At 37.5% G+C, this 13,229-nt stretch overlaps 1 protein-coding gene across 2 annotated transcripts; it reads left to right on the forward strand.

The window, feature by feature from the left end:
* Nucleotides 1–2,340: 2,340 nt before the first annotated feature.
* LOC105058879 (calcium-dependent protein kinase 26) lies at nt 2,341–10,136 on the forward strand. 2 transcript variants are annotated; one of them, XM_010941938.4, is made up of 7 exons: nt 2,344–3,423; nt 4,350–4,493; nt 4,573–4,725; nt 5,561–5,676; nt 6,355–6,522; nt 8,495–8,719; nt 9,741–10,136. In XM_010941938.4, exons 1-7 carry the CDS (start codon nt 2,712–2,714, stop codon nt 9,876–9,878), a joined length of 1,656 nt encoding a protein of 551 aa, XP_010940240.3. In that variant the 5' UTR covers nt 2,344–2,711; the 3' UTR covers nt 9,879–10,136. The 2 variants fall into 2 exon arrangements, with proteins under 2 accessions (XP_073105962.1, XP_010940240.3); XM_073249861.1 differs by lacking the exons at nt 8,495–8,719; nt 9,741–10,136 and adding an exon at nt 6,941–8,487 and having other exon boundaries at nt 2,341–3,423.
* The last annotated feature ends 3,093 nt before the right edge of the window (nt 10,137–13,229 follow it).

A 13,229-nucleotide genomic window follows, 5' to 3' on the forward strand; every position in this document is an offset into this window, starting at 1 on the left:
CTTACGGTCGAAGGGACCGACCGACTGCCGGAAGGACCGACCGACCGATGGCCGAAGGAACCGACTGACCGACTTACGGTCGAAGGGACCGACCGACCGACTGCCGGAAGGACCGACCGATCGACCAACGATCGAGCGGACCGACCGACCGACTGACGGCCGGAGCGACCGACTGACGGACGCCATCACCGGCTAATTATCGGCTCACGACCGACTGAGGATGTGTCGGACGCACCTTTCCCGACCGACTGAACCCAGAGATCTGATGGCCGACTCACGTGAGAGTCGCCGACCATCGGAGGGGCCCGACGCCACTCAGCTGGCCACCGACTTAGGGTCGGTCGACTCCTCCAATCGCTGTACAGCCGCCAGACCTTGTCAGTTCTGACAGCAACATGCGGCACGGCTATTTAGGGGCATTGTCCCGCCGAGGGCATTGTCAACCCTGGTGATTTGACAGCCACACGGCGACATGACACTTTCACGGCGACTCTGACAGTCTACAGTGAGTTGACAGTTCCTCACTTGTCTGCGTCATTAATGACGGCGCCATACCGTGCTCCACTATATAAACCGGGGAAGGCAACAGTGCAAGAGATCCGCTCCATCTCCATTCTCGCCTTTGAAACCACAGACTTGCTCCTCCCTCTCCCTCTCTCTCTCTCGATCGAGCTCTCTGTCTTCATTTCACTGTTGCCCAGTCACCTCTCTGACTTGACCGTCGGAGGGTCTCCGCCGGAGCCGCCTCCGGTCAGTGTGGACTTCTCGTTTTTGCAGGTGCTCATTCCCCGACGATCGGACGATGAGGCGATTGGCCGCAACAATCTGTATCTTATATGGTTGTAGTTCTAAAAGACTGATACGGGGCATCAAATTAATCGTTCGCCTTAAAAATTGCTCCTTAAGCTAGAAAAAGTGGGACACAGGCGATAAGTGACCTGATTGGGTTATTAGGCAACCTGCTGATATAAACATTGCAATAAGCTGTATGAGATGGTGAAACTTGTGTAATTTTGTATAGCTTCTAGCTAAAGGCGTCTTTGATTTCCAATACGGTGCATCCAAAACTCAGTTTAACTCGAGGGAGATTATTTCAAGCATTGAGTTTGCTTGAAGTGAGTTCTCGTAGTGAACCAATTCAGGAAGAAATGGTTCGAGGGGCGTCCTGTTGAGTTCATTTACCTTGATCTAAATGGGCGGAAATGCATTGTCGATCCATTCATGTGTTAAACAGTGGCACCATTTAGTACTTATTATTAGTTCAGACATTTGTATGTATATATATGCATGCATGTATGTATATATGCATGTATAAAGGGAGAGAAATATATTACATCCTTTTTGAGAGGAGTGAATATTTGCTTTTCTTATTTCCAAAATCAACGATGGATATCCAAATCAAAGATCCATGCGCTGGATCAAGGTCTATAACACAAAAACATCTAAAAACAAAAACTTGTATGATTTTATTGTCTTTGACGTATTCATGATGTGGACACAAAAATAGTTGCTTTTCATTACAGTAATATATTATAATATGTGATAAATCATTTAAATTAAGAATGTATACATGCTAATATGCATATATCGAAAATCAATAAATTCTTAATACTTTAATCATAGCAAACAATCTGATGTCCTTTTAACTGTTCATTTTTGCATCTTTTTGATGTACAAGATAGAGATGAGGAAAATATATAATTTTTTTCTTTCTATATATTTTTAATGGTGCAATCCATAATTGACAATGAATTTTTAATATAAATGCCCATTGTTGGTTTGGAAATAAGACAAGGAGCATGGTCCAAATATATAGATTATCTTATTTTGTCTCAACGTAATTAACCAAGATAACTATTATGAACAAGCTTCATGAAATTAACTCCATTATGCTATATTCATGCTAGTTTATCTTTACTGTTTATTTATTAGCTTCACGTAGCTTCTCTTGACAGTGGTTAAAACGTAACTAAACGATGCCAATCTAGTTCAATGTGGATATAATAACAAATTCTTAGGGGTAGTTTATCCAACATTATTAGTTGTAATTTATCCATAACTTGGGGCGACCAATGCACGTTCGCTTCCCATATTTTTTGTTGATAAAGGTTCGCTGTCCATATTTAGAATCTTCTCCATATCCAACCCCAACAGTTATTTCTGTTATATTCACTCTAACATACTTTGACCCTCCAGACAAGAAAAAGTCTTTCGAGTCAACAACACAGGGAGAGACGCATGGTCTGAAGGGTGTACGTATCATTTCTTGTCCTGTTCACGAACTGATAAAAGCCGAGTTTGACGTCATTATATGTGTCCAAATCCATAAAACGAATAGTCATCCCTGCTCCGCCCTTTCCTCCCCACCTTCTAATCTTCACGAAAAAGCAAAAAGAAATAAAATAAAAAAAAAAACAAACTTTTTTCATTTCTTTAATTTTCCAGAACTCCTATAGGGCTCCCTCTTCCCAAGGCTTTCTTCCCCAAATCCAACATCCCCTCTCTTTTCGCTCCTCGATCGCTTCTTTCCCTTTGAAAACCTAAATATCGAGGATGTCGATGCCAAAATCTAATCTTTTATCCAAAATTTGATGCTTTGGAGGTCGCCGGAGCTGCCAAAACAGCGATTTTTCCATAAAAAAAAAAGCAACTGAATTGGTGATCTCGATCGACCGATCGATCGATGTGTTAAGGGATTTCGTCGTCGTTTCATGGGCAACACATGCCAGGGATATTTCGCGAGCAAGTATTTCCACCGCTTCGACGAGCCCGTGGACCAGTCGGTATCTAAACGGAGCCGCCACAACGACCAGCACCACCGGCGCGGCTCCTCCGACGACCCCTCCTCCTGCCTGGTCCCTGACGATCCCTCCAAGCAGGCCACCACCATGCGGCGGGCCACCGACTCCCAGTCCAACTCCGTCCTCGGCCACAAGACCCCCAACCTCCGGGACCTCTACACTCTTGGCCGGAAGCTGGGGCAGGGGCAGTTTGGAACCACCTATCTCTGCACCGAGATCGGCACCGGCATAGATTATGCCTGCAAGTCCATCTCCAAGAGGAAGCTGATATCGATGGAGGATGTCGAGGACGTGAAGCGGGAGATCCAGATCATGCACCACCTCTCTGGCCACAAGAATGTCGTCGCGATCAAGGGGGCATACGAGGATCCTCTCTACGTCCACATAGTGATGGAATTGTGCGAGGGAGGGGAGCTTTTCGATAGAATTATACAGAGAGGTCACTACAGCGAGCGCAAGGCGGCCGAGCTGACGAGGATCATCGTCGGGGTCGTGGAGGCATGCCACTCGCTTGGTGTCATGCACCGGGATCTCAAGCCGGAGAATTTCCTGCTGGTGAATAAGGATGATGACTCGTCCCTGAAGGCGATCGATTTTGGGCTCTCTGTCTTCTTCAAACCTGGTAAGCTTGTAAAAGTTCTCTCTTTTATGAGTTAAATTTGATGGTTTTGGCGTGTTTTAATATTATCATTCATCATTATTGTCTTCTATATTAATTGAAGATGGTTGCAGCTAAACTGTTCTGCATTCATACTATTATGGCAGTTTTTGGTTATTAATTGTCTGCTGTATTGAAGCTAATCTGTTTTTAAACCCTGGGAAATGCTTTTCCCAGTGTTTGATATATGTACTTCTTCTATTTATGTGAAATGATTGGTTGTGCTGCAACCATTATTCTCATAACAAAGAGTATCCCAGTATGAGCCATGAAACACTAGGTGATGTTACTGCACTTAATCCAAACCATTATTCTCATAACAAAGAGTATCCCAGTATGAACCATGAAACACTAGGTGATGTTACTGCACTTAATCCATGCTATAGCATCATTTGTTCTGAGTAACTTCTTGAAGCGCATCAAGCGACTAGATTGACTGCTGTAGATATCTAAAATTCCAAATAATTGTGTAGTGTAAATAAATGGCTGGATAATGAAGCAGGTCTCTTGCTATAATGGAGCTGGCAGAAATTATATGTATGCTGGAACTATCTTTCTACTCAGCCTGTCTTTCCACTTTTTGGAAACCTTCACACAAAATGCAATTGTATCAAAAGTAGAAAACTATTGGTAAAGAAGTTGTAAATTTTTCTGATCAATTGATATTTTAATGTAAGCTTTTGGATGCATACATCTGAATATCTTGCTGGTCTGTACATGTACATTCTTTCATATGGGCAAGTCTTATCTTTTCTTCCTGCCTGTTAGGTCTGCAACTCCAATATAGATGAAGAAATTTCCGAACCTTGTCTACCATTGGTTAATTCAAAAATTTTGAATGACATTTATATGCATGCTCATGGACTTATTTGCTTTTCGTGGAACTTCAGGCCAGATTTTCACAGATGTGGTAGGGAGCCCGTATTATGTTGCTCCTGAGGTACTGTGCAAGCACTATGGGCCAGAAGCTGATGTTTGGACAGCTGGTGTAATACTTTACATATTGTTGAGTGGCGTACCACCTTTCTGGGCTGGTATGATTTCAATTTGTCCTGCTAATGCGCTGTAGCAATTGTAAAAATTCCTAAGGCTGATTGTTGCCTATTCTTCCAGAAACACAGCAAGGGATCTTTGATGCCGTTTTGAAGGGACACATTGATTTTGAGTCAGAACCATGGCCTATGATCTCTGACAGTGCCAAGGACCTCATCAGAAAGATGCTTTGCTCCCGCCCTTCAGAACGCTTGACAGCCCATGAAGTACTATGTATGTCAGTTTCTTCACTCAAATTTCATGCCTTCCCCTTAGTTACAATAGTAAATGGGATTATTGATAGTTGCACCAGAAATCTTGAACTCATAGAAGAATTATGCTGGAGTGAGGTCTTTTTCTGGTATCTTCATCTTTACATGAATCCATGGTGGTCAAACTTGACTGCTTTGCAGTAGTAAGTTTTTTCTGATGACGTGAGATTGTATATCTTGTTTTTCATATAAACATGTATGCGCCCATGACCATAAACAGCAGTCCTTATCCCAAGTATCTGAGTTTAAACATTTTTATCCGTTTCCCTATCATTCCTATAGAGTGCTATCTCCACTACCATAGAGACTTTCATTGATGAGATGTTGAAAAGAAAGTAACTAATCTTAGGCTTATATGAAGCAAAAGCTAAGTAAATAATGGTAGTATTAGCTCCAAGACAGAGATTATAAATTTGGACTTCTGAGAAAGAAAATTACAGGGAGCAGGGTATCTCATTCTGACAAGCTATCCACCTTTTCTATCCGATATACTGTTGGTCTGTGAAGCTTGTATAAGTCAGTAGAGTCAGTGAACTTTACATAAAGGTACTACAGTTCTGTAGCCAAGCTTTATAGTATGGGTCTGACTCCTCTTTATCTCTTTCTGAGCTTGTTGTAAGTCAGGAATAGCCTACCTTATTAATTTTTATGAACTACTTTTCCTGTTCTAAATATAGGCAAGAGGACCGGATGCCAAATTATCCAATATCATTAATTAGAAGCCTCATCAGCTGGCCTGCTTATGAAATAACGGTATATGCTTTCATAACAGTACAATCGTGTTTTCCTATGGTCAGGTCATCCTTGGATATGTGAGAATGGAGTCGCTCCTGATCGAGCACTGGATCCAGCAGTTCTCTCTCGCCTTAAACAATTTTCTGCAATGAATAAGTTGAAGAAGATGGCTTTAAGAGTAAGTTGATTTATTTATCTTCAAAAAAAATAGATCAACTTTTAATGCTATTATAAAATTATCAATTCTAGTTTGTTCAGTTGAAGCTTTTCATGGTAAGTTGTTCAATATTCTCCAACTAGAAACATCTATTCTCCAACATGAAATCATTGCAACTCTCTTTTGAAGTACCTTGTAAATAATGTACATGCTGCCTTGCCTAACAAAAACGATCTTGGTCCTGAGCTCTTTAATCTTATGTATGTGAACAAACAACTGACCTCACAATATGACTGTTTTCATATGATCTTGTATCTTAAATGTGATTTCTGGTCTCCTACTTACCCTGATAAAATGCTCTGTTAGATTAGACAGAGATGCAGTTACCTGATATATCGATCTAAACTCTTTGGCTGATATAGCTATAGGTGTACTCTTATTAGTCACAGTGCATATTCTTTTTTTTTCTTTTCAACGTGTTTTATTGATGGATATTGATAGGAGGCAGTTCCATAACCATAACCAACCAGGAACCGGTTCTATTCTTAAGAAAATCATGCTTATATTGCTTCAGGCAGCCACACAGTAGCAAATACTATTTTTGGTTTAGGCTTCTGTCATAAATTTTCTTTCTAAATATTATTTTTCATTTCTGTGAAAATGTCATGGTTTTCTGATAATTGTACTACATCCTATCAGGTTATAGCTGAAAGCCTTTCAGAGGAGGAGATTGCTGGACTAAGGGAAATGTTTACAGCAATGGACACAGACAACAGTGGTGCAATCACATTTGATGAGCTTAAAGAAGGCCTGAAAAGATATGGTTCTAATTTGAAAGAATCAGAAATTCGTGCTCTCATGGATGCGGTAAGGACACTTAAGAAGCTGCAAAATTTCTTTCAAGACAGTTAATCATAAGACTTCTTAAACAAAAGGTGAAGCGAATGGAAAAAAAAAGAGAGAAAGGACAAGGAGATATATATATATATTTTGGATGTGAGAATAACTAAAAATTTTAAAAATGTAATATTAAGTGGAGAGCGCGACAGTTGCATGTTATGCTGATAGCTGTTTCTGTAGTGCCTCTTGCTAACAGACATATACTGCTGCTAATGCAATGAAAGGTTTTAGAATCTTGCCAACCATAGGGAATAAGGGGATATGCTCTTAGCTTTTGTCTTCTTTTTAAAGTGCAGATCTCTTATTTATAAGAATAGTGAAAAATAAGTATCATTTTTGCAGTTTGCTGTATTGTACAAGTAATTGCAGTTATTAAATGTATCAGGATACCCTTATATGACTGGTTTATCTCATTTTGATCTCATGGGACAGCAGGCAGCACTACTACAGGGATATAGAACTGTAAGTCTAAAATAGTCATAACAACTGGGGGTAGATAAATTGGGTATAACCTGACAAAAATAAGCAAATAAGATTATGATCATCAGAATTAGGTAGTTTTTTAATCATGGATGTCTAAACATGCATGCATTTAACTGACTTTTGTTCTTTTTATTTCTGGTAAAAGACACCTGTATTTTTATTGCTGCGAAATGCATTGCTTTTAGCTATCCGGTTGGAGTTCTTTTTTTTATAATTTTTCTGTAAATCTTCACCAACCATGTCATCGTTTTCAACTCTGGTCACAATAAATGCAACTTAATTAGCGTTAACTGATGGTCATGCATTCATTTCTTTTTATTGTTATGTAAATCACGATCCATTAATGGCATTATTTTAACTCCAGTCACTATAAATTCGACTTGATTAGCATTAACTGATGGTCATGCATTCATTGCTTTTTACTATTCTGTAAATCATTCTCCATTGATGGCATTATTTTAACTCTAGTCAGGATAAGTTCAACTTAGTCAGCATTAATATATTCATTTATTATTATGTAAATCATTCTCCATTAATGGCGTTATTTTAACTCCAGTCACGATAAATGCAGCTTAATTAGCATTAACTGATGGTCATGCATTCACTTCTTTTATTGTTCTGTAAATCATTTTCCATTGATGGCATTATTTTAACTCCAGTCCCCATGTACATGGTTTTTATGTATCTTTTCCAAGAATGTGGTTTACCTAGGAATAAGTGTGGTTCCGATGTGCAAATTGTACTTCTGGAAAAAAAAATTGGTGATCTGACATCATCAGCATCTAATGTTCCTATCTGTTCCTAGTGACCCCTCGTTTGTTGCTCTAGACAAGTTGACCCACTTACCTATTCCATGTTAACTGGTCCTGGAGTTTCTTGAGTGCTTGGTGGTCAACATGACTATAATAACTATCATATGTCAGTATTCTCTTCTTTCCCCAAGTTCTGCTAATTGTGAATTTTATCTCATGTTCTTATAGTAGAATGGCAAGAATAGCACATCAAAGTAGAGGGGCTTAAATTGGATGCGCAGTTGGAAGAATGGGAAGTAGTGCTCATTGTGGTTTTTCACTCTATGAAACAGAAGAAGCATAAGAATGAATGTTTCTAGAAGCAAATTATATTTTTTTGCACTGCACCTCAGATTATTGGTGTCATTTTATTTGTGATAGCTTGAATATTTCTTCTGCATTCTCGGGCACTGACTCTGTCAAAGAAACTGGGCAAGTAGATGAGACCTACTTCTTGACTCTTCTTAAACTATGTGGTACTGTCAGATTGTTGCTAATGCCTTGGGATAATCCCAAGACCTCAACCTTCTCGTTTTCTTAATGATACATATATCTTTTTTTTCATTCTTCTGAAACATTCTCTTGGTACATTGAGAGATAATAATCATAACAGAAGAATGTGATTAATCCATTTAATTTGACTGACCAATTCACATGCATATCAGGCTGATGTGGACAACAGTGGTACCATTGACTACGGGGAATTTATTGCTGCAACGGTACATCTTAACAAACTGGAACGTGAAGAACATTTGGTGGCAGCATTTTCTTATTTTGACAAGGATGGAAGTGGTTATATAACAGTTGATGAGCTTCAGCAAGCTTGCAAAGAGCATAACATGACAGATGTTCTCATTGAAGACATTATCAAAGAAGTTGATCAAGATAATGTAAGTAACCATTATCTGCAAGTTTCTCTTGCATGAATCAAATCTTCCATGTTATATTGTAAGACTCATACTAATCATGGTCAAGAATCAATTAATTTTGCACATCAGTGATTAATGTTGGCAGAATATATGCTTTCTGTCAACATGCCTACCCAATAGAAAAGGTAAATAATTTTTATCTAATTCATGTCATTAACATATAGGATACAACACAAAATCAAGTTTCATAAACTTGCATTTGCACTGTTAACCTTAATGCCACGTGATGCTGTAGCACTTTTCTATATATATATTTTTTTTCTTTTCACTTTGTTTGCACCATATTGACTGTCCTTTGTTCATTTTTGGATCTTGGTTACTGTTGTCATATATGTACTATGTAAACACCCTCAAAGTTTTTGGAGAATGCTGTCAATATATGAAGAAATATGTTAACTATGATTTATATAGCCGCTTCGGAAAGTTAACCAGCTTACCATTCTAAAATAGCTCAATCTGATAGCACTAACTGGAATATTTTTTTCACAATATTTAGTTCACCTGTATAACCTAACTGAGGAGTTACTACTGATTATTTCATGTTGTTGTTTCTATTAGATTTATTGGATTGTCTATGATATGGAATATCTATGCTTATTACATTTATAATCTTAGGAACTCACAGTACATTCTCTTTGTTACATCATTTGCTGAATTTCAGATTAAATTTTCAGCTGATTTGAATGCATATAGACTACAGATCAAATGAAAACTTGTTCATTTTTCATTTATTTAAGGCATGGATAAAAGATCTTAAAAATACATAATTTTTTGTTTCTAGCCATTTTATGCACCATAGATATTGATTAATGGTACCGATTTTCTTTATGAGAGGTCCATCATTGATTTTCATTGGAAAGCATTAGGGACCAAATGCACTTGAGTGTTCTCTCTCTCTCTCTGCATAAGAATGATCTCAAAAAAAAAAAAAAGGGACTGTATGTTTGGTTAGTACTAAACTTTTTTCATTTTCATGTCTCAGGATGGTTGTATTGACTATGATGAGTTTGTCGCTATGATGCAAAAGGGCAATATGGGAATTGGCCCAATTGGAAGAAGAACCATGCGGAATACTTTTAATTTTACCATGAGGGATACCCCTGGAGGTCCTGATATTTAACCATGTGCGGATTCTGTCACAAACTTTTCTCTTATTTCCTTTTTCTACTATTTTTTGTACTAGGCTTGTGAATTGAATGTAGCAAAATGGCAGCAAAGCTTTAAAAGATATTTATGATGGTTTATCGAAGTTTGGAAAATGAGAAAGCTCTGATGTTAGCACTAACTGAAATATATTTTCACATTATTTGGTTCCCCTGTACAACCTAACTGAGGAGTTACCACTGATTATTTCATGTTGATGTTTCTATTAGATTTATTGGATTGTCTATGATATGGAATATCTATGCTTATTATGTTTATAATCTTAGGAACTCGCAGTACATTCTCTTTGTTGCTTCATGTGCTGAATTTCAGCTGATTTGAATGCATATAGACATAGATCAAATGAAAACTCGACATCTTACCAGTAAAATTGTGCATTTTTCATTTATTTAATGCATGGATAAAAGATCTTAAAAAATACATGATTTTTTGTTTCTAAGCATTTTATGCACCATAGATCATGATTTATGGTATCGATTTTCTTTATGAGAGGTCCATCATTGATTTTCATTGGACAGGGGACCTATCTATCCATCCATCCATCTCTCTGTCTCAAAACATAAGAATGATCTACTCAAAAGAAGAAGAAGAAGAAGAAGAAGAAGAAAAGAAAAAGATCTGTATGTTTGGTTAATATCTTTTTCGTGTCTGAGGATGGTTGTATTGACTATGATGAGTTTGTTGCTATGATGCAAAAGGGTAATATGGGAATTGGCCCAATTGGAGGAAGAACCATGCGGAATACTTTTAATTTTACCCCGAGGGATGCACCTGGAGCTCCTGATATTTAACCATGTACAGATTCTGTCACAAACTTTTCTCTTATTCCCTTTTCTACCATCTTTTTGTACTAGGCTTGTGCATTGAATGTAGAGAAATGGCAGCAAAGCTTTCAAAGATATTTATGATGATTTCTCAAAGCTTATGAGAATGAGAAAGCTCTGATGTAACAAAAGTATGGTGTTAAATGACATCGTGAAAGAGTTGGAGGTTCTTTTAGATCAAACATTTCAAACCACAGTTCGGGCTAACCTCCTCATCTGAAATCTCTCTTTTGTGGATTCTGAATGTATTGCGGAGTTATCGTTGATGCCAGTGCTGGTGCTGCGGGAGCTACTGCAGTAGTCACAATTTTAATAGCTTATCTCTGCCTCTAAGATGGGGTGCGGTGCGGTTAATACTTATGCGCTCAGGGTTGGCTTACCTTTACCCATGCACGTAAAAACCTGTCTAATTTTGTGTCACGTAGAAATCTCCACTTATCCTATTCCCCTCTCTCTCTCTCTCTCTATGTATATATAAAAGGTGGTTTAATCAAAAAAATCACAAAGCAAAAAATCCCAAAGTGGCTCATCAGTAGCTCTGACTTCGGTCCAAAAAACTTCATATGCTCTACTATATAGACAGCCATCTTATCTGTTATAGTATTCGCCTCTCGAGATATATATCTGATAATCAGATCTGAGTATTCTCCTAGGTAAGGTCGCAATATCATACCATTCCTATATTTCATCCAGTCTTCTTTTCTCTTGGTTCATGATTGTGCTCTAATATTTATCCAATAAGAGAAGGCACTAAATCGTTGGTTTAAGAATTACAGAATATATGTATTTGTGCAGATTCGTTAGATAATGATGCTTGAAAAAAAACCCACTCATCATTTACGAAAACTAAATGATCATGCAATGGTGAAAGTTTTGATCTGTATCTTACCTCTCATCTCTCTCATCTTTTATACACTCTTGCTTTCTGTATTATTTTTGGTGAGTTCCTGATAGAATTAATCTTCCTCATTCTTCTCAAAAAGAAGTTGATTTATTTGGCAGCAACTTTAAAAAGAAAAAGAAGCATTACTATTTGCTACATCAGCTCCTCCTGTTCTGTTTCCTGGAATCTGGTCACACAGTAGACATCATTTAACTTGGGAAAAGATTATGGAAACATGTAATTTTCAGATCATATAGTGTGGAGGTGTTGGGATCTTTAACCAAGCTGAGGGGCAATCGAAATCTTCATTCGGTGTTACTAACCTTCTTCAAAGATTCAACATGCTGGATCGGTGCCAGAAGAAGGTAGAGATGGTGAAATGAGTATTTTTTTCTCGGATCTTGTGAAGGGGTTGGGCTCCGTAGTTCATGGAGGATACCTGTCATGAATCGCTTCGACGTAGCAGTACAAAGAAAAGAGACTCCAAAACTCGCAATACAAAAGCTCAAAAGTTTTCATTCTTGGGGATCAGAAACTGGCTAGCGTTCCGGAGGTGTTTCTGGGACTGGCTGCGCTAGGCTCAGAATAATTAAGTTCAAGCTACACTTGCTCACACCTATGGATGAACTGATAAGCAAGATCGTCGTTCTTTCATGGATAAATATTATGAAAAAATTTGACAACTTTTCTATTCATCAACTTACTCATATTTTTACTCTTTTCAAGATGGATAATTTATTTTCCTATGGATAGCATTTATTTATGAAATGAAGAATAATCTTATCCACCTAGAGGATAGTTAAATCATTTTTTTATCTGTCAATAAAGTAAATATTTAATTTTATTCTGAATATGCCCCACCCTTATTTTCAAAATCTTTATCATTCAATGCCCAATAACCCGGTTGTTCATTTTTTTCAAATCTAAAAAGTATAAAGAATATTATGAAAATATGGATAAATTTTAGTAATTATTTAAGAAAATAGTAATACAAAAGAATATGGATAATAAATTTCGAAGTCATTTTTTCATGTATAAAAGAATATGAATAAATTATTTTTTTATCTAAATATTATTTGAAAAATATTTATCTAGATAAATTTAGATTTTTAAATAAAATTTTTTTATCTATAAAAGAACGGACTAGTGGGAGGAACGAAGAGTAAGCTATATCGTAGGCAGAAAAAAAGAGAGGATGTCTATGGAGATCAGAAATGAGCCAGTTCTCATGGCAAAAGCTTGAGGGAATGACAGGGAAAGCTCTCAAAATCCAGGCACGAATAGCCCATGAAGTACCTCTTGTGATGTCTCACCTCTCATTGGCAAAGTAGACAGCAAGAACCCCTTCGACTCTGCCATACCACAAGAAGACCGGATGAAAGCTATCACCATCTTCTTCTCAAATTTATGGGGAGAACTACCTCGGATTAGGGGATCTCTCCAACAAGTTCTTTCCTTCTAATATTTAAAATAATAACTTTTAATAAAATAGTATTTTAATATTCAACTTTTACGTAATCTATCAAATAATTTGTATGGTCTAAAGTTAGTATTCTTAATCAAGCAAATACTTTTACTATCGTAGCAACTTTCATAACTT

Source organism: Elaeis guineensis, chromosome 16, assembly GCF_000442705.2.
Source record: "Elaeis guineensis isolate ETL-2024a chromosome 16, EG11, whole genome shotgun sequence".
In the NCBI taxonomy this organism is placed as follows: Eukaryota; Viridiplantae; Streptophyta; class Magnoliopsida; order Arecales; family Arecaceae; genus Elaeis; species Elaeis guineensis.